Consider the following 20441-nt stretch of genomic DNA (forward strand, 5'->3'; position numbering starts at 1 on the left):
TTTTACAAAAGCTCAGAATCGCAAGAAATTCTTTTTTCGTGTGAAGGTACAACTGTAAAATACACTCACCCTCCAGCTTCAGTACTGGAAGTATCTGCTACTGGAGTACAACAACGAAAGCGAGGCTAGTAATTTCAAAGGCTCCCAACCAATCAGGTTGCACGTTTAGCGTCTGGGCTGTAAAGCCAACGGCTTGGGTTTGTTAAGAGTTTGTAGGTGCTGTTTTGATCTTTGGTATCCAAGTCTTCTCTAGAATACTGAGCCTTGCGGTCATCTAATGACGATGGTTGCCTTAGATTTCTCGTGAAAAGGTTTGTGTTCTTTCAGTTACTTCATTCGTCTTGTTGCCGCTGAGGTGAAGTTCTAGTTTCGGCGGCAAATTCGAGTGTCACGACACGGCAGAGATGTCTTACGCTCAGATATAGAGGATGTTCATTTCAAGTTGAAGATTTTTCTAGTTTTACTGCATTAAAACGGTATAAATGGCTCATGACGTTTAAAGATACATTGGATTCCATCAGAATGTAGTGTTATGATTCAGTAATTTCACTAAAATTACCAAGAGAAACCTTTGTAATTTGTACACTCACTGGGTTTCAGTACGATGCTTGTATGCTATTTACACGAGGAGATTCCACAACTTTTTATTGAAGTTGAACAATGATTGTTGGATTATAGACTTTATGGTCATTTTATGTACGCACGTGTCATTATCATTGTGTGGAGTGATGTTTTATTTAATTTCTTATCAATAATCTGCAGTTACCTTTCTGTGTTATACTTTTTGAGGTAATCCTTTTAAGATGATTAATTGTTCAAATAGGGGATATGATTTTGTCGTTGATGAAAGTTTCATTATAATTATGATCAATTTTTCTTTCATTTCATGGCAATTACAGGGACAAAGCTCAGTTGATTTAAGCATTACACTAAAATTGCAGGTGCACTCATTCAAATCCTGTGTTCCTAATTTTTTAAGGTTCCTTTTTTGCAACTGCTTGAGTTGTAATCCCTCACAGTCAAAGATCATTGCATAATTTCAACATTTTCATTAAAAAAAGAGGAGCATTAAAAGTTAAGGGCATGTCAAGACTTAAAATTGTGGTGGCTATCCACTCTGGAAGTAATGTTCGTTACCTTACTTTTGATTTGACAATTGAGGATGAAGTGTTTATTTAGCAGATCAAATCTGATTTGCCTCATAATTATTCTTTCTTACTATACCAGATGATGACAGGAGATGGGCGCAAGTCTCCTGTCCATGTCCACGTGGACAGAGAGACTCCTGTTCATGTACATCTCAAGAAGAAGAAAAAAGGAAAACCAGGGGTCCCAACAGCAGTTGAGGTACATTGTAAAGTAATTCTTCATCCAGTTTAACCTTCTTGGCTGAATGTCTTGTTTAAGTGACCACCTCTTATAAGTTACCATAGTGGCAGAACAAACAGCATACAGTCGAACCTGTCTTAAGCTGTATTATTAAGTGTAATAGATGGAGAATAGTAAGAAACAGAAGTTTTGATAATCAGAACAATTGCACTGTGTTAGTTTACTATAAATTTTAAATTGTTTAGGTCAGTTTAGGCTCTAAGATTATAGATCTAAGGGAGCAATCCCTATATTTGAGCAACTGTGCACTCACCCCTCCCCTATCACAACCTTGAACCTAACTTGTTATCAGTTGACTGTTGTTAGGGGAGGGTTTGGTGTACAGTCACATTTCCCACCTAGGTACACTTACATTAAAACTGGTTTTACAGTAAGCTGAGGAAAATGTTGAACTACAACACCTTTGTACAGTAGACACAACGGTATGGAATCAAGTGCTATTTTCCCAGATGATGGCAGCCAGGATGGCTGAGGCTTCTTAGTTTTGTTAAATTGGTTATTTGGTGCTTAATTCTTTCAGCAAAGGCTGCGAACCAAAAGGCAGAGTGGTTTGACAAGATCTACCGTGAGTAGTAACACTGTTGGGTTCATGTTGTGATCATATGTTTTTTTTGGTATCAAAATTTTTAGAATAGTTTGTTTGTAAAGAAAGATGTTTTCCATCTTGTTGTGACTTGTAGCAGACTGCAAGGAGAGTTAGCGTTGACATCTTAGGAGTGAAATGGCTCAGTAAACTTTGCTTTGCAGTATAATCATTATCAGAATCTGAAAAAGGATAACATAAGTCTCACAATGGCTTGGAAAGGATTCAAACAAAATTAATGTAATTTTAAGATGATCAAGGCAGCATTAAACTGATCATGATTTTTTGTCATATATATCCCAGGGTCAGAGGAAAGCCATCAAATCTTCTTCTCCTCCTTTTGTGCCTCCCCCTGGGAAGACATCAAAGAGACCATTTGCATGGGAGGTTGGACATTACATGTAGTTATTATACTTTTAAGCAATAATTTTCAAGTGAGAGCTGATAAATGGGATTGTTTTCAACTTAAAGTTGAAAAGAACTCTGACTATTTATCCACTTAAATCATTAAAATGCATGAAGTTAAAGCTTCAATTAAATCACAGTAGAGATTTTAAATATTTTGAGATGAGATATTTTGAATATTTTGGAATAAGAAACCTTCAAGTTCACTTTGCAAGTTTGCCTTTGACATTTGTTCAAATAGGGTCCTTCACATCGCTTAGAAGTCAGCCCTCCCCACGGAGGTGGAACACTGAGAATGGAGGATCTTTCTACTTCTGAGGTATTTTCCTTTTTTCCCTTCCTCCCTCTTTTCCTTTCCTCCATTTCTCCTTTTTCTCCTCTTTCTCTCTTCACTAAGGTTTTTCTCCAGGTACTCCGGTTTTCCCCTCTCCTCAAAAACCATCATCATTTGAATTTATTTAATTTAATTTATAGTTTATTTGCATTTACAGACGACCTCACAAGCTGTTCAGCTTTAAATATTATCATGTCTAAATAAAGGTGTTATTATTATTATTATTATTATTATTATTATTATTATTATTATTCCATACTTCATTCCCACCTTCATACCTCCCGTCCATTTACCCATCCATCCAGTATTTGTGACTTTGTTCATAAGGGAAGTTCTCATTTACAGATGAACAAGGGAAGCAGCAAAATCACTTGGGATGTCTTTCAAATGTTACCCAACCCTTTCCCCTTTCTTGGTATACAAAAATCTCCCCCTGCACTTTATCCCCTCTGAAGCTGCCTATGATTTGTAATATTCACTCTTTAGCTGTCTGTCCCACCATCAATCTTGCCAACCCTACCCCTCAAAGTTTTAGTCGATGAAAGACCTTAAAGCAACCAAGGGAAATACAATCAGTGTGGTTATATGAATTCCAAAATTGAATTTTTTGTAAAGTGAGCATCTGTGAGAATACGTGTGTTAGACTTGTAAGTGAAATAAGTATCCATTGTTTGAAGTACAATTGAAACTTAATGGTTGAAAATAAATATACTGCGATTAAATGATGTTTTTTTTTTTTAAATAGGAAGATGAGGTACATGGAAAGATAAGATCATATGAGAAAAAGATTGGCAGTTTGATGTCAGAAGTTGGAAGTCTAAAAACTGAGGTATTTAATCCAGCAAAGGACACATGATCAAATTGTTAATAAGTGGATTTAATCTCCATTTAATGTACTGTATGTACTGCATATAGTGGTCCTATGATAAACTCAAACCAGGGCATAGTCAATATGTTTTGTTTTGATATTAGACATTTTAGTTTACCTTCCATGTATAATGCAACTCATACAGACCTTTTGCCTCCTAAGATTGAAATTGTAGTTCTCCCATTAAGTTGTCATAGGTTTCCTTGTAAATTATATAACTAGATATATCCTCTAACTTCTGACTATTCTTGTTACACTTTTGCTGGACTATTGTAGAGAGGAACACTGTAATTTGATGCATGTAACATGGAGAACCTATAATTGATAAAAAATAGTTTTATTATGAAAAATACTTTTATTCTCTCTTCTTAAATGATCACTGAATTCAATTTTTCTAGAGGGATATGCAAAGAGCTAGACAAGCTGTAGAAAAGAAGGATGAGCAACTTGATGCCTCTAGAAGGATTCTTGAAGCACAGGAAGATGAGCTTTTTGTAAGCTTGATTGTGTTTTTTTTTTTTTTTTACACAACACACAGCTGTGTAAATTTGGGTCCAAATACCATTTCTCAGTTTTGATGTTTTTCAAATTATGTGCCACATTTTGTTTCAAGGGATATAAACAAGAGCTAAAAGCCACTGTGAAGGAAAATGAGGCTCTGCGTCATTCAATAGAGAAATGGAAGGAAGATGCTGATGTGACAAGGTAAATGATCTGTGCAGCAGAATGCCTTTGATTGTACCAATGAAAATAATCTTGAACGTAATTTGTTTTTAACAACTGAGTTGAAAATGTGAATTGCCTTGAATTCAGAAAAAAGATTCTAAAGCTGCCCTTTCAAGCATTTAGCCTTTCATCAGGGTGATTGGAGGAATTGTGGGTTGTGTGTAGTCTCTACACAGAAAGATAGAGTGCCAGTAACTCAAACTTGTTATGCATCCCAATGCTATGCAGGTCAGAAGTGGGAAAGTTAGCTGGAGAGAGAGCAGCTGTTTTGAAGAAACTAGTAGAAGTGGAAATGGATGGAAAAGCAGCTGGGGAACAAGTAATTAAACTTAGAGACACTATCAGGAAGCTGAAGGAGGTAAATTTGTAAAATGTCATTTGAAACTTGTAACTTACCGGTACTTTTTCTTCAGAAAGCTACATGTATAGCATAGTTGGAGGGGACGATCCTAACCACAGGGGTAGTCTACCCCCCGCTGTTTCATGACAAAATGATTGTTATTAGCAAGTAATCAACATGGTTTTCCCTCCTGAATTCTGGTGACTGCCCCCTTCCCCCTTCCCCCTTCCCCCTACCCCCTACCCCCTACCCCCGTATTGGTAAATTCCGCCAAGACCGCCCGGTTTAGAGAAGGAATGTCAAACAAAGCTTAAGAAAAGAACCTCCACGCAAAAAACAACAACAACAACCACAACAAAACAAACAAAAAAAGGATGGAAATCAAGTTAATTTACAGTAATTGATGTACTTTGTGATCGTTGATTGAGCAGGCTTTTAGATATTTTAATCGAACAATTTCCCAGGACAAACGAATGTCTGCTGCGGACACGACATTACTGACCAGACAAAGAGAGATGTTGTTACAAAAGTTAGACGAATTTGAAAGGACTAATAAAGCATTGAGGAGGCTGCTTAGAGAACAACAAGCCACGGAGGTGTGCCTTAAACCCTTTTTTGTTACTTCAAGTCAGCTGGCCTTGTAAAGTGAACAAACAGTGAGCAATTTAAAGCATTTTGTTTGCGACACTACTGGCGTTTTGGTTTCGATAAAGTGAGCGAAAATCGCCCTCATAGTCAAGTGTATTAGAGCAATCAAATTAAAGAAAAATAGTTCAATACTATCCAAAAATATACACTGTTTGATTTTAAGTTGCCTTTTGTAGTTTGGGGTTTGAGGAAACTTGTCAATTCCTATCGCTAAATTTCGAAGTCAGCTTAATTGGCATCACCTTTTAATAGGAACGGAGTTTTTTCGTTGAATTTAAGAGAAAAAAAATGAAGACGTCAGAAAAGGTGTTTTCTTTAATTTAAAGCTCCATCCTAAGAAACGAGTCAACGCTTTTGTTGCCAGTCGTTTTTGTTCATTACCCGCCCAATACTTTAGTTTCATAATAAATCTAATGTTGTTATTGTTTGATTTTTGGCTGTGTTAAGGAAGAACACGATCATCTACGAAAACAGCAGGAAGTTTTGCTGAAGAGACTTACACAGTCCGACACAACAAACGAGGTAAGAAGAATATTCTGCATCTTTACTTAACATGAAAAGCTTTGTTTTAAAAGTAAACATATTTTAATTTGTGCTCTCGCGGCACACGACCTAAGGCAGGAGATCTTGAAAATGTTCCACGATACCAGTTTAAGCGACTCGCAGAAGCGACAATTTCGAGTTTCAAATTATCAATTTTGTTTTCCGGTCAAAACTAACCCTTTGTGATTGGATTTTAAAAATCTAGCCGGTTATTGAACTCAATTTGTTTTCTTCCTAGCGTTTGCAAGTCGAGTTATCAGAAAGAGACAGACAGATAGAAACTCTGTTAGCTCAAGTAGAAGCTGATAAGGTTGGTGTTGTTTGTGTTACTTTCAATCTTCATCATTTTATAGAAACTTTTCTCCATACCATGGCATTTTATTATAACTTACTTACCTGTTTTTTCAAATTCTTCCAATTGAGAAAATCGTAAAAGGCCAACGCCGTGACTTATGTGTACCTTAAAAGATTTAGTGGCATATATTTTTTTCTCGGCTGACCATTTGCAATTCATGACAATCCCCTATTTTTGCAACCAACCCTGTTACCTTTGGTCTATCCGTACTTCTTTTGCATTTGTTTACCCTGAGAAAAGATTGTTTTAGAGAATTCCTTGCGATTGATGACGACTTTTGAAAACCCCCAAAAAGAACTTCTTCGTAGGTTCATTTTCATCTGGTTCCAACATGTGGTACTTTGTGATTTCAGGACCAGGCGGTCGCATTTGAAGAATTAAAAAAGACCATGGAAACAACCCGGGCTCATCTTCAGAACCAGCTGCGCTCCAAGGAGATGGAGTGTGGTCGACTTTCAGTGCAGATAAGAGTAAGGAGCCGAGAATTTCGATATTTTTCTCTTCTTCTAAGAGGTGGATGTTTTTGCCTCGAATATAATGGAAATAAACCTACTAGACCAAAAGTTCTCAGTTGTTATAGTTATTTTTAGTTAAAGGTGAGATATGTTGAGAAAATTCATTCAAATGACGTTTTACCTTGACTCTAGAGCCTCGAGGAGCAGTACGAACAGGGACGAATCGAAGTAGAACACATGCAAGGATTAATCGCCGCGCATAGGGTATGGCGTATGTACTTTACGATCTCTTGTAATTTTTTTGCTGTACAATGTCTTTGTTAAATCTCCACTGTATGACTCTTCCGATTTAGTTTAAAAATTTTGAGAAAAGAAAGGAAAAAGATTTATTTACAAATCTAACCATAAATAATTGACCTATAAACACTTAAATGATATAAAAACTATTTTAGTTGGGCAGTGAGTCACCTAGTTCTCGGTGTGACATAGCACCAATTTTGTATCACGTTTAACCAGTCTTCGAATGAAAGGAATTTTGGTACTTGCTTTGTTTGTTTGTTTGTTTATTTGTTTGCTAGTGTTTTTTGGTTGTTTTGGCAAAAGCGCAAGGATTGAATATAACGCAAATCGAGCCCATTTGCCTCCCATGTTATTTCGAGGAAGCACTGTACTTTTTACTTCTAGGCCCAGTTAGCGCCAAACTTTCCAGACTTCGTTCATCCTAAATGAAACTAACTGTTGGATAATTTTTTACAGGACAAGAATAGCAGAGAAAAAGAAGCTCTTAAAAAGGCGGCAAGGTAAAGTTTTAATGCTACTTAAACTACAGGAAAATGTTTTCCAAAAGGCAATGCTAAATAATGCGAAGGACGAATTTTTGGTTTAGCAAAGAAAGAACATCTTCAATCTTAAAAGCTGGTTCAGACCTGTTCGACTTTTTGCCCTGCCTTCATAATTTTTTTATTTTGTTTTTCGGGGACCAATTCAAATCGTTTCCCTACTTTTTGCTTTAGAAATAGTCGCCAAGGCCAGAATGGAAAGTGGCATCTTTTCCGCATTTATCATCGTCTTTTAAAAATACCCACAAGTCTGATGGAGGGCGGTCTAAACCCCCCAGATCCTTCCCCCCTCCAGAATCTCCAATATAATGGTGAATCTTTTTTTTTTTTTTTTTTTGAGCGAAGGCTTTTTAAATTTTTCAGAATACAAAAAGATCGTGTTAGTGAGAGAGACAAGGATTTGGAAGTCCTACAGGAAAAGCTTGCCGAAAAGGTGAATGAGTTTACCGAAACGAAACATTGGCAGCGCAACTGCTGAAAAACATTGGAAAGATTGATCTTAATTAATTCATATGATAGGAAATCAATTTTTAATTACTATTATTATTATCATTATTGTTATTTGATCAGCAGGGATTTGCTAAAGCAAAGGCATAGAAAAAACCAGGAAAGATTTATTACTCGACGTTTCGGGGTCATCATGACTCCATTATCAAGAGACTAGTTTAAAAACATGCAAATAAGGAAAGGTACAAGAATAGCATAAATTAGACTGAACGGCTTAAACAAACACCTTGGCGCGGATGGAATCCGTTTGCACGTTCAGTGTTGGCTTACTACAAACACTACCACCTCCAGCACAATAGTGAAATGCCTGAACGCTTGATCGAGCAATTCAACGTCATCACGAAATGTAACGGCAAATTTGATTGCCTTGTTAATGAAATGTTGTATATTCGCATGCGTAAGCCAACACTGAACGTGCAAACGGATTCCATCCGCGCCAAGGTGTTTGTTTAAGCCGTTCAGTCTAATTTATGCTATTCTTGTACCTTTCCTTATTTGCATGTTTTTAAACTAGTCTCTTGATAATGGAGTCATGATGACCCCGAAACGTCGAGTAATAAATCTTTCCTGGTTTTTTCTATTATTGTTATTATCATCATTATTATTTGTTTTGTTGTCAGTACTGAGAAAGAAGAGAAGAACATTTGAAACATTCGATACAGATCTTTTAATTGACAATGCTATGGCAAATACAGGCTAGAGATTTTTAAAATTTGTTTTTACAGTTTTTTTTAGAGTAAGAGTGTCATTTCTCTTCTCATATATATTTTTAATGTAATTTACTTTTATAAGGATAATTTCGATGCACGTTTTTTTGAAATTCTTTCAATACGAACTAGTAGTTGCTTTCGCGATTTTTTATATGTAGGTCGTTTTTGTTATCAAAGTTAGTTTGGGTCTGATACGAGTCTGATCCTAGAGAACCGAATTTAATAGATGTATTCCGTGTCAACTAATTTGGAAATGTACGAGAGAAAAAACCTTTACCCACGCGACGTTATTGTAATGTTTTAAGTTTTTAAATAAAGTTATGTTTAATATTTGTTATTATTATTATTATTATTATTGTTATTATTAGGATTGCGAGATTAATTTGTGATCTAAATTTTTCTTTGGCGCAGGACCTAGCGCTAAGTGAAACAAAGAGAGCCGAAGCAAGTTTAAAAGAAGAAAAAAGTGACGCTGAGATAGAAATAAAAACGCTAAAAAAGTGAGCACCCTCACTTCTTTGCCTTTTATGTCGACTATTAACTTATTTCAAATGACTCATGAAACTGTTGGGTACATCTAAGGGATCAATAATGTTACTTATGTTTTTCTCCTCTTTGTCAGTATTTGATGGAAGAGGAAAGTTTCTCGGTGTTTGTGTCCATCGAGTCAGCTCTGTTGTTTCGATTTATTTTTTCAGTCGCTTGAAAGAGATGCATGAGTTAGTGGATACCACAGAAAAAGCAGCTCAGGTGATTATTGTACTTTAACAGCCTCGGTCTGTGGTTCAAAGTGCTCGTGTGGGTTACTTACCCCTCCATATGGGTTAGCATCACAGAAAGTCAAGACCGACTAAACTTTGACTGCGCGCGCAATCCGCACTCGTGTTACAACCTTGCACTCGTGTTAAATGAAACATGCACTCGTTTTCAGCCAATCAGACTTATAACCAATATTTTTAACTGCCCAACTAGAAGACAAAGAGGGGTAATGTTCATGCTGTCAGTCTTGTTATGCATTGCAGAGTAACAGCGAGAGTCTCACCGCTAAATTGAGCACTCGAACTCAGGAAGTGAACACGCTAAGATTGGACAACGAACAACTCCAGGTAGAACTTTTTTTTTGCTTTACTTTGCTTTGTAGTTTGAAAATCCCCGCGCGCTACTCTCTCAACTTGTCAAATGGAAAAGTTAAAACTGATCCTCCCTTGCCGTGTTTTCCCGCGCCCTATGCTGGTTTCTTGTTTTTTATTCCTATTTTTACTCCTGTTGGGTCTTTTTTGTATTTTTACTTTGTTCTAATCGGTCGTCGGCTGCGATCAGTTTCGTTTTTTGGTTTCGCGAGAATGAATCGAAATGCGCTTGGAGATGTTACGTGCTATTTAACCCAAACTGTTTTTTCTTTTGATGACAATGATGCGTGGATAGATGAATTAACTAGTTGAATGAGAGGCCTTAATTAGAAAATTGATTTAGTTACTCTTATATCTTTTCGTAACTCTTTACTCCTGTAGAATAAGTCCATTATCCATAATCTATTCATTATATAACCACACTTTCAGCCTGCAATAGTCCATTTAGACGTGATGAAAGGCTTACGCTCTAAACATATGTGCGAACGTTCACCTATCTTCGTCAGCTTACATTTGATAACCAGGCAGTTGTTTCACTCTCCCGTTAATGCAACACGACAGTTTCTTTGGAATCAATAACCTCCCTAGTCTAATTTGACTGGTTTCCCAACAGCATAACACAACTTTGTTTGGTTTTGTTTCAGGCCGACGTTGCTGCATTAGAGGAACGCCTTCACGAAGAAGAACAACGGGCCGCTAATAAGGTAAGTTAACAGCGGTCAATTAGAAGGATGAAAAATTTTAGAAGAGGTCAGCGAAAACTCAAGAAAACGCCAGATATGGGCCTCAAGCGTAAGGAAGCAACAAAGGTTTGCTGGTTTCAGGCTACAGGTCGCTGGAAATGAGAGAAGGATCGGGCGAGCGACAAGCAGTAGTTATAGTTATCATGGAAACCGTTTTGGCCTCGCCATTTTTTGCGTCAACTTTCACGCTCGTTTCCGCTGACAGAGGCTCCGGCACAGGTTACACAAAGTCAGATCGGTTTAAGTCTTGCTTTTGATTGGTTGAGAAAGTGGCGCGAGTTTATCAGGTCAACCTGGGAGCGTAGTGAAGTGAAACCGCATCGCATGCATGCCATACTTTGATTGGACACTCAACTAAAAGGTGCTGTTTATCTACAAAACAAGTAAATGACTTGATTTGAAGCTAAGGCATTGACATCAGTGTAGTCGCGTAGTAGCTGAATTACGATATCACACAACAAGGTTCCATGAACCAGTTCTTGAGCACAAGGAAAGCATTTGATCCTGAAAGTTCTCTGCAAGGATTTTCACTTCGCAGCAAGGCCCAGTGTAACCACAAACTCTAGTTCAGTAGGATGAGAGTGTTGCCATGTTAGGAACATACTGTAGTTAGTATGAGATAGTTATATTTTAGGTCAATGCAGCAGAGTCGAAGATGAAGTATCACAATAGAAAAGTGGACGAATACAAAACAAAGGTACTTTCATGTGCTCCTGTTGTTAACAGCACTTTCAAGTGTCGATTCTGGCACACTCCTTGTGTGCTATGTCGTCTTAATTGGGTATCTGTGATACATTTTGTGTGTGCTTCTTGTTTACTTGAAGAAATTCTTGCTCTTGAAAGGTTATCATTTTCTCGGATGAAATCTGTTGCGCTGTACATAGTCTGAGACTCGGTGACGTAGTCACTTATCAACTTAAAATTGGTAGAGGTGATAAACCGCGAAGCAAATACTAAAAAGCGTTAGTCACTCGGCGGAACTGGAGGATTGGCAAACACCAAACGGCGAAAAAAACAACCGGAGCGCGGAACTTCTTGCCGTCCCCTCTCTGCCCTTTTGACACTTTAGCAAAGCATTTTTGCATTAAGTTTGAACAAGAGATTTATGCAATTTTCCCGAAAAGTTTAATCGAGGATTACAGGAAACTGAATTAAACCAGAGATTATTTTTCCTTTTACTGTACAAATAACTAGGCAATAAACTAAAGAGTGGAAGAACACAATTTTCTCTGACAGCAATTGGCCCCAAATGAACTTCGCGGTTGTTTTGGTTTTGTTTTAACATATTGTCATCAACTGTACCACCTCATCAGGTAAATACGTCGAAAACAGAACTTGATCGTCCTCACGATAGTACCAGCGAGTACCAGACAAAGATAGTTCAGTTAAAAAACCAGGTAGGCTCTTCGCTAGAGTAGATTAGCCCAAATAAGCTGGTATAAGTGTTTGAAGACAGGGTGCGTAATCAAGAAACACGAAAATTTCTCGCACATGTTCGCCATAACGCATGCCTCTCAAGCGGTCAAATTTCTCATGCCATCATTTGTGGCCTCAGCATATGATATTACCCTGATGCCTTATTTTTTTTTTTTTTTATCTGAGCATCTGATATTATTTGTGACTTTTTGTCTGCTCGTTAGTTCAAGAATCATTGACTGTACTTTTCGTTTCGCTCAGATTTTATTCACAATAAATTCCTTTTGTGTCGATCAACAGCGCAAAGCTGACAAAGGTGAACTAAGAAAACTCGAGGCATTGATTGCAGAATACGAGAAAATGCTGAGCGAATACAAGAACCAGGTAGATAAAGGGAAAGAAGAAGTCGTAGAAAAAAGAAGTCTTAGCTTGAGAGTGTATGAAAATTGTAACTGTATGTATAACAGCTGAAACAGGTTATTGTGACTAATCAGATTAAGATCACCATATCATAATTTCATTTGGTCTGAAATCTCTTGGCTTCATACGGAAACGAAAGCTCAGGCCTTATGTTTTCTCTGTACCTGTTGCATTGGAGGCTCGGTGGCCAAGTACCCTAATGGTCAGCGCGCAAGACGCCGGATCGAGAGATCCTTGGCAGGGTCGCTGTGCTGTGCTGTGCTGTACTGTCCTTTTGAGAAGAAGCTTTACTCTCGTAGAGTCTCTCCTCTTAGGAATGTAGATGGGTACCAGTAAATTGTCAGGAAAACTTCATAACTTGCTGGAAATTACCTTAGCTGAAATACCCACCGGCTTAACAAAAGCAAATCTATACTTCTGCCAACTTCAGGTTATGGATACCGGATCAAGCTCTGATAGTAATATAGCGGTAGGCCGTTAAGGCAAAACTGGTAGTGATGACATATCTTAGTCACGTAGTACCTACGCAGACCAACCAGGGAATTTACACAGAATTTATTCACTTTCCTGATAGACAGTTAGATACGAAGCAGAAATAAACGATTTAAAAGCCAGCTTCAAACAAACCAGTTTTCTGTTGGAGGATCACAGAGCAAGGGTAGGACAGACAGTGACACAATAATTAAACTTTTGGATATAATTGTCGTTTCTGAATCAATATGTTTTTACCAAATAGTAATACTGAGCTGATTGGCTCGCAAAACTTTCTCGGAAGGCTAAGGAGTATCTGCGGAACACTCAAACCCTCTCTTCATAACGGACAAAACACAAATAAACTAGTTAACCATCAGATAGTGATTTTAGGCTGAATTCTCGCTCTGAGTTTATATGCTTTGCATCGGCTGCACTAAAGAGAATGTTGATGCTTACAAGGGCTAAACTATCCCTACGCAGTGTACCGCTGACCTGAATGAAATAAACCAACTGAGAACAGCTATCAAAGAATACGAGGAGCTTATTGGGGATTATAAAGTACAGGTAGAGTTGATAGGAAGGATGATACTGAGTAGCTTTGTAAACATGGTTTTAAGATAGAGAACGTTTTTAGTGTTTCAATACCGAGAGTAGATATAATCGTCTAATGAACCACTTTCCTTGTTTTGTGTGCAATCTATTTCTCCATGGAAAATGGCATAAAAGGTTTTAACGGTCTTGTTCGACCCACTTTGGTTTGCCACGAGAGCTACAACATTTGCTCCTGACTACCACTCATTTGGTTTCCATTCGTTCCAAACCCTTCTCCTCCTCGATAGTTTTCCTCTGATTTTTCAATTTTAAATTCACAGCTCTTGGGTTTCTTTTCGGATTTTCTAAAGCGCGTCAAACTGCTTCCGTGAGCCATCTTTGACCCCTGTTGATTTGAATGGCCTCCATTTCTGTCAAATTCCTTTTTTTTACGGGATAGGGTTATCAGCTCTCGTCCCAGCACCCATCCAAGAGGATCATACCTCTCAATATGGAATGCTTCACGTAATTTGTTGCAAATAATCTCTTGACAAACGGATTCCGCGTCGGACCACGAAAAAGAACTTGTTGGAGTTCGAATTGTCACGGAGGATAAGGATTTTCTTTGTTAAACTTTCGTGGCGACTGATTTTTAGGACATCTTTCTTTACCCCTAGAGAGTTTGCCTGATTAATTTAAACTCTGTTTTAGTGCATTTAGTGAGGTTTTTAGAAAGTGAAATGTTATGATCAAATAAGAAAATGCAGAGCCGCTGCCTGGGGAAGAGATTAAGCAGCATAACGCCTCCATGCTTGCTGCATTACTCTGAAACTGAAATCAAATATCCTGCCTCTTTACACCTTTCATCGACAGATTGACAAGTATCGAAGGGAAGCCGAAGACTCCAAGAACAGATTGTACGAGTACGAGGCTGAAGCACAGAAAATGCATCAAGAGAGTGCACTGGAGAATGAGAAGGTAAAGCAAGTAAGACTCATGTGTAAGTCAGTGATGTAGAACCTCATCCAAAGTCTTAACAAAGTCCAATCGGAACACAGGGAATTTCTAATATAACAGGAAACTAACGAGAAATCAAAGCAAAAACATGTTAACTATCATAACCGTGGGAAAACGCAATTCAAATAGGAGTGATTGGTTTACATTTTGCATCCTATTGGTTTTTAAATCTTAAACCCTTAGAAGTGATCAACATGTAATTGCTCTCTCCAATATAAATACATTATCAGGCAAACAGGTGATGAGAATACTCAAACTTATCAGGTAGAAGTTGTGATCATGATCTAACACCAAAATCTCAGCACTAATTTACAAGGAAATGAGGAGAGAATCAGCAATTATATCTTGGGAATTAAAGGGTTAAGCAAACGCGGGTTTTCTTTACAAATCGCGGACTGTAGTGTAGCAAAAGCGATACAATCCTCGATTATTTTCGACAGTCAATTGAAGAGTAGGATAACTCTAAACCTGAGCCTTCCTGCTGGAACTTATCGCAAAAGTATTGCCGGTTTTACTTCGAAAAATAAAGAATCTTGCTCAAAGTAACCCAGGCAGGGCTGGAATCCGTACCGCTCGGTCTGATCTGCAGTCCAGCGAGATGATACTTCGTCCTTCGGGTTCTTCGAATTGTTCTTTATGCTTGAAAAACTTTTAAAATTACAACGGGCTCGGCTTTCGACCGATCAAAAACATGATCATGTAGATTTAATTTTACCTATCTTAAAGGGGAACTGACGCCTAAAATTGTAAATTTTTTTGCACTCATTTTTCGTTAGCTTTAGAGGATTGAGATAAAGTCTCGCTATTTATTTTCGTTCACTTCTTGTCGACTAGGTATTAAGATTTGAAGTTCCGTTTTTCCCGCCTTTGCAGCCGCACGACTGTGGGCTTAAAACGATTAGCGACGGCAGTGGTGGGGAACCAAAACACTTCTCTCACTTGCGTGTAAAGGCCGCATTTCAACGCGTTCTTTAAATTTATCGATCTTTATTTCGCAAGTATGAGTGGTTTGAAGCCCTTCCATAAAGACTTACCAAAGAACAAGTTTTTGAGCTCATCCAGACAGGTGAAGGAGGATTAATAATTTAACATAATAATCTTTTCTTTTCTGAAGGTTAAAATTAAAATGCAGAAGAGGCTTTCTGAGCTGGAGCCACTCGCAGATCTACTAAAGGTAACAACTGTGAACAATTGAAAGATGTTTTTCTCTCCAGGAGATACAATTTGATCTAGTTATATACTAATAATCAAATTTATCCTCAGTCTTCAGACGCACGTTTGCAGGATTCTCAAGAGAGGATTTTAGCTTACGAAAGGAGATCGAACGAACACGCGAAACTCATATCTGAACTGACACAGAAGGTAAGAAGAACAAGAACGTGTTTGGTAGCCTAGCTGGTCTATAAATGCGCGATCTTCTACGGTCGGCACTCTGCTGATACTGTCGTCACAGTTTCAACTTTTTCCTTCTGTTTCAAATACGCTGGAGTTTTTTTAAATATGCCTGTAGTGTAAATAAGATGTTGATTGAGTTACGAATGTATATTTTCAAAGTAAGAAAAATTTTCAATGACCTTGAAATGATATATCAGCCCCTGTCTTAAAATGTTGAGTAGTCGTCGTCTTTGCAGTCATTGCTGTTTGCTGAAGTTGAAAAACATTTGCTCGCTATGACCAAAACGCTCTCCATGAATAGGTTTGCTGTATCTAAGTATTTAAAATAATGCTCTTATTGTTTCCTTTTCAAAGGTAGAAACGCAAACAGATCAATTAGAGCATCTGCGTGAGAAATTGAGGATGGCGCAGGATGAGACAAGAAGCATACAGGCGAAGAACGAAGTCTTAGAAAGGTTTGTGGAAAAGAGTTCATAGCCTGTGAAACATTGGAGTTGTTGTCATGTGAAAATTTAAAGTTCTTGCTTTGTTTGTCAGCTCGTTGTATAATAATTGATTAAAACAGCAGCATTTTGTCATTGGTGAAAACGATTGATATTTTACAATAGGAAATTAGCCGATTCTGATCAACAAAACAGAGAACTTATTGGAGTGATTAGCAAGAAAGAGGAATCATTATATCAAACACAGGTTAGTGTCACCTTTCATCACGGAGATGAACAAGACAATGATTCGACAAGTACATATCACTTGATGATAGTCTTCGACTGATTAATTTACACACTAACTTATCTCCCAAGGAACACAGTAAATTCAAACTGTCTTTCATGTAATACCTGATATTTCACCTTAAAGTTGCCATACCCTCTTAAGGATTACCTTGGTATTTAGATTCAAATTTACAATAAGATACCTCACCCCCTCCCCCGTTTTTGCTGGCGTGCTTTTCGACTGGGTAAGAACGCGAGTAACACGCGCGATAGAGATCCCACCCGGACATACTGTCTTACCTTTTGGGCGTGAATTCTTTCTCGCGAGTGCCGGTTTGAATTACTCGCCCTTGATGGAGGCGGGCCTCTGCTACGCTCACTGCATTACAACTGGGATCACCAAAACTCACAACCAAGAAGTGAGTATTGCAGCGGTCTTTCCGAAATAACGCTAACCAAACGCGCCAGAGGCAGTTCTCTCCATCGCTTGCGCGCGTGAGGTTTGCGAAGTGTTATCAATATAGTGATCGTGTGTTTGTGTGATTTTAACTGGCAGCAAAGACAGGAGGACCTCCGAGCGGAAAATATTCGACTTAACCAGCAGCTGGAGTCGTCTGTTCTGGACACAAGGAGACAGGTGGATAGTCAAAAGGAGAAGGCTCTAGTCAAGGTTGGTTGGGTTGGGGGGGTGGGGTGGGGGAATGTTGTAGACAATAAGAATCCAACTCCTTTAAATTACAACACTCGAGACAACTGAAGAGATTCTAAACCCAACTCAAAAGCTGCATAATGGCTCCACTAGTTTGACAATTTAAATGAAAGTTCATTATTTTGATTCGACAGGAGCGTGCTGCGCATGCACGTATTTCAGATTTGGAAGCTCAACTGAGCCGAGCGACTGTGTCCATGGCAGAGCTCAAAAGGAGTAAAGATGAGGTAATCTAGCACTACTTTAAATTTTCAGGAATAAGCCGTTTTAATACCAGTTTCCGCGGAAACAGCTGTAGTCTAATGGCCCCAGAATACCTCTCATCAAAATTCATAAAGCGAGCCGAGGTTAGTCGACGTAGCACCAGAAATTCGCAGCTTTTGCAAATTCCATTCTTTAGAACAGCTAGCGGTCAGAGAACATTTTTCTATAGAACTGTAAACTTATGGAATTCTTTGGATAATTCCTTTAAACTGTGCAACTCCGTTAATGTTTTTCAAAAACGTTTAAGGACCAAATTACTCAAAGAGTTGTAATTTTATATATATTTTTGAAAATTTTTCTTTTTCTTTTAGAACATTCAGATTTTAAAACATTTTTAATTGTAATAGGATTATTTTTATAACATTGTCTTTGAAAAGCCCCCTTGGGGAAAGTCAATAAAGTATGTACGTATGTATGTATGTATGTATGTATGTATGTATGTATGTATGTATGTATGTATGTATGTATGTATGTATGTATGTATGTATGTATGTATGTATGTATGTATGTATCAGCGAACGCTTGAGATCAACAGGAACAACAACAACAATTATTTGCTGTAATTTAAACGTTAGAATCATTCGCGCATGCGCGTGCGTGACGCGAAGAAGCCTTGGCTAGACTAGTTTGCACGTTCATCTATATCATAGCTAACCCATTGTTTATTTGTTTGTTTGTTTGTTTTTAAATTCAGACCGAGAGGCGTTACAACTCCAAGCTGTTTGACATGAGGGACCGGCTTGAACAAGCTAACAGCACTACAAGAAGTATGCAGAATTACGTCTCCTTCCTAAAATCATCATACTCTAATGTATTTGATGAACTTGAATCACCAAGATGACCTACATATCATAAGCTACCTTAAAATGTTGCCTAAGTAGGACTCATTTTTATTCAAATATATATTTTTTTAAACGTCAAAACACACTTAACGGTTTTTACTCCCTCCCCAAAATTTGTTTTGTTATCTGTATATAGCGCTGATTACACCTAGAAACATCTAAATTTAACTTTTCTGTCTCGAAATTCAGCATTTTAACTTGGTCATTCTTATTTACATTTTAGTAAATATTTATTATGACTTTTATACACACTCAAACATCCCCTATATAAGAACGGATGTAAACATTTGATATTGTAATGCATTCGTATAGAAGTTATATCTCACTGTGAAAGGTCAGGGCAAGAAATATTTTTTCGATTTGGTCCTAATTTTTTATTAAACAAGCCTTTCTTTTAAACGTTGTTCCATCTCGACAGACATTAGGGACTTTAAGAAACCACGACGGCGACGCCAAGGAAGACTTCGATTAAAAAATGAATTTCTACTCTTAGTTAGAATTTCAAAAATGGCTGCAGGAGCTTACTGCCTCATACAGCGCCACAGCTCAACCTCAGCATGACGTATAAAGAAGCCGTTGAGTTCCAAATGGAAATTAAAATAATTTGCCGTCGCGGTTTCGGTTCGCAGACGACGCAAATTTTGGCGATTTCACGTTGTTGTTTTGCATAGGACGGCTAAGAAATGTACAAAGTTTCAAAACGCACGTGCTGAGCTATTGTTCTGCCAATTAGATCTCTTGTTTTTCCACGTCCTCGTCGCCGTCGCCGTCGTGGTTTCTTAAGGTCCCTATTTAAAGGGGGGGGGGGGTCATTAATGTTCTGCAGTCCATATCTCATATGAAAGACACAATACTGATGACCCGTGTCTCCACATTAGGCCGGATAAATTTGAAAACGTAACGTTATGCCTATCGTTCTGACTATGTACCGTACGCGCTAATTCGAGTAAATTATTCCCTGAGTCTTCGATCACACTTTCCAAAGTGGATGAAATTAAAACGCGGGCTTTTGGACAGTAAACATTTTTAAAATGGGAGTTTTCGAAAAAGCTGACGCAGGTGCTCTGACTCTTGTCTTTTTTTGTTTGTTTTTTTTTCCGCTTTTTTTTTTGTTTTTTGAGGCAGAATGTGCATGCTTAAGGATACAATCAAGTGTTCCTGTCGCGAATGATCGTTGTAGTGTGAACAAACAATATTTATCTGTTAACCATTCTAAACATACCCTGCTGGCAGAGGCGTTTATTTGTTAACTTCCCCTACGGTCCACGTAAAGATAAAGTCCTCGGCGCTCGGCCTCTTGCTTAGAAACAAATTAGTTCTCGGTCTTGCTATATCGCTAAATAGGATGCGTGCGCATAAAAACGTGTTTAAAACAGGTTCTGACCGGTTTTGCAAATCAGATTATCCACAAACTTGGATAATTCCCAGGCGCATGCTCGAAGAAGATTTAACAGGCCGAGCGCAGAGGACTTTATTTTTACATGGACCGTAGGGGAAGTTAACAAATAAACGCCTCTGCCAGCAGGGTATTCTAAACTGACAGCAAGTGCTGCGTTTTCAGTTCGAAGACGCCGTCTTTATATTTATCCGGCCAGCTGTGAACGAGGTCGAGGGAACCGTTTTCCTCAAAAAAAAAATAATAATAAAAATAAAAATTTAATCCAAGTGGCTGAGAATTGGAAAGATGATAGTCGCGACTGTAAAAACGGTCATTAGAGGCGGTCAGTGTAGTTTTTATATGGAATATGGAGGTAGAAAAGGAATAAAATGGGCGTAACTGATCTACGAGTCATACGCTTCTTGCAAAAGGCAAATAAAGCAAAGGTTTAAACAAACGTTTGATGGTGGTTTCGATGTTTTTGGTAAGTTTTTTATGCCGGTAGATGTCTCCTGGCGAAGATCTAGGAGATCTGTTGAGATGTATCGATGAAGAATTTCAAAATGTTGCTTGAGTTGGCATCCGCAAGATTTTTGCAGTTCTCTAAGCACATCCAGTTCAGTGATAAGGTCGGGTACGGGTAGACGCCGTTTTCTCAGGCCCAGTCTTCGATTCTCCCGAGGAAGGATGGAGGAAGAATGAGCGCGGGC

At 38.2% G+C, this 20441-nt stretch overlaps 1 protein-coding gene across 2 annotated transcripts; it reads left to right on the forward strand.

Annotated features, from left to right (window-relative positions):
• The first annotated feature begins 159 nt into the window (after positions 1-159).
• Positions 160-20188, forward strand: LOC111330023 (outer dense fiber protein 2). Of its 2 annotated transcripts, XM_088758590.1 has the most exons (33): positions 160-311; positions 1228-1347; positions 1910-1954; positions 2276-2359; positions 2619-2696; positions 3457-3540; positions 3978-4073; positions 4193-4284; positions 4534-4663; positions 5110-5241; positions 5741-5815; positions 6075-6146; positions 6545-6661; positions 6839-6910; positions 7403-7446; positions 7849-7918; positions 9114-9202; positions 9401-9452; positions 9725-9808; positions 10477-10536; positions 11210-11272; positions 11889-11972; positions 12292-12375; positions 12986-13069; positions 13366-13449; positions 14290-14394; positions 15548-15607; positions 15697-15795; positions 16183-16283; positions 16437-16518; positions 17095-17208; positions 17382-17474; positions 18206-20188. In XM_088758590.1, exons 2-33 carry the CDS (start codon positions 1228-1230, stop codon positions 18350-18352), a joined length of 2796 nt encoding a protein of 931 aa, XP_088614716.1. In that variant the 5' UTR covers positions 160-311; the 3' UTR covers positions 18353-20188. The 2 variants fall into 2 exon arrangements, with proteins under 2 accessions (XP_088614716.1, XP_022790539.1); XM_022934804.2 differs by lacking the exons at positions 11210-11272; positions 11889-11972; positions 12292-12375; positions 12986-13069; positions 13366-13449.
• The last annotated feature ends 253 nt before the right edge of the window (positions 20189-20441 follow it).

The sequence above is a fragment of the Stylophora pistillata genome, chromosome 4 (assembly GCF_964205215.1).
Source record: "Stylophora pistillata chromosome 4, jaStyPist1.2, whole genome shotgun sequence".
NCBI lineage: Eukaryota > Metazoa > Cnidaria > Anthozoa > Scleractinia > Pocilloporidae > Stylophora > Stylophora pistillata.

What these genes read in the sequence shown, in the direction of transcription:
- LOC111330023 (XM_088758590.1), top strand. Translation starts at nt 1,228, where the DNA reads ATGATGACAGGAGATGGGCGCAAGTCTCCTGTCCATGTCCACGTGGAC. An exon ending in CCACAGAAAAAGCAGCTCAG is followed by an intron (nt 9,453 to 9,724) that starts GTGATTATTGTA and finishes TATGCATTGCAG; the next exon opens with AGTAACAGCGAGAGTCTCAC. An exon ending in CACTCGCAGATCTACTAAAG is followed by an intron (nt 15,608 to 15,696) that starts GTAACAACTGTG and finishes ATTTATCCTCAG; the next exon opens with TCTTCAGACGCACGTTTGCA.